The sequence below is a fragment of the Pteropus alecto genome, unplaced genomic scaffold (genome assembly GCF_000325575.1).
Source record: "Pteropus alecto unplaced genomic scaffold, ASM32557v1 scaffold21, whole genome shotgun sequence".
Taxonomy (NCBI): Eukaryota; Metazoa; Chordata; class Mammalia; order Chiroptera; family Pteropodidae; genus Pteropus; species Pteropus alecto.
Window position 1 is genome coordinate 4,103,894 of NW_006436282.1, and position 747 is coordinate 4,104,640.

The 747-nt window shown below is 56.9% G+C and overlaps 1 protein-coding gene across 1 annotated transcript in view; it reads left to right on the forward strand.

Annotated features, from left to right (window-relative positions):
- Positions 1-377: 377 nt before the first annotated feature.
- The window catches only part of DLX6 (distal-less homeobox 6), a 4,961-nt gene continuing 4,591 nt past the window's right edge, over positions 378-747 (forward strand). The window contains exon 1 of the mRNA XM_025046809.1: positions 378-689. Coding sequence (XP_024902577.1) covers positions 591-689 — 99 coding nt within the window. The 5' untranslated portion in view covers positions 378-590. The remainder of the gene's footprint in view (positions 690-747) is intronic.

Below are 747 nucleotides of genomic sequence, written 5' to 3' on the forward strand. Positions count from 1 at the left end.
GAGGCCCTGTGCGCCGAGACTAGCAGCCCCCGGCTGCAGCTCAGAGCTGGGATTGGAGTTGCTGGAGGTAGGCGAAGAACTCTGCGAGCGCCGCACACACCAGTAGAAGCCGTGCGCCTGTGACGTCAGGGGGCGACTGACCAATGGAGAGGCGCTGCCCTTTGGAGACAAACCATTCGACTCGTGGCGTCTGCATCAAGTCTGAAAGCAGACGCGCAACTTTCGCAGAATCCACCTTAAAATCTCTGCCTTAAACTGCACCAGCCCCCAAAAAATCCAAGGGGGGAAGCGAAGGGGGGGAGAGCAGATTCCCCCTCCCCCCTCCTCTCCCATCCCTCCCCCTTCCTCCTCCCTTTGAGTTAACAAGGCCCCGCTCACTGTATCTCTTTATATTAAAAATATATATATTAGAGAAGAGCGAGGGAGAGGGAGAACCACCTCCGCCCCCTCTTATTTTTAAATTTTTTATTTTTTATTTTTGCAAGGATCCCAAGAGCTAAGGTGGCTGCAGAGGGGAGAGCGGCGCGAGCCAAGTGGGGGGAGGGTGGAGGAAACCCAGGAGAAGGCTTTCTCCAGCCCCCAAAGTTTTGATGATGACCATGACTACGATGGCTGACGGCTTGGAAGGCCAGGACTCGTCCAAATCCGCCTTCATGGAGTTCGGGCAACAACAGCAGCAGCAACAGCAGCAGCAGCAGCAGCAGCAGCAGCAGCAACAGCAGCAGCAGCCGCCGCCGCCGCCGCCGC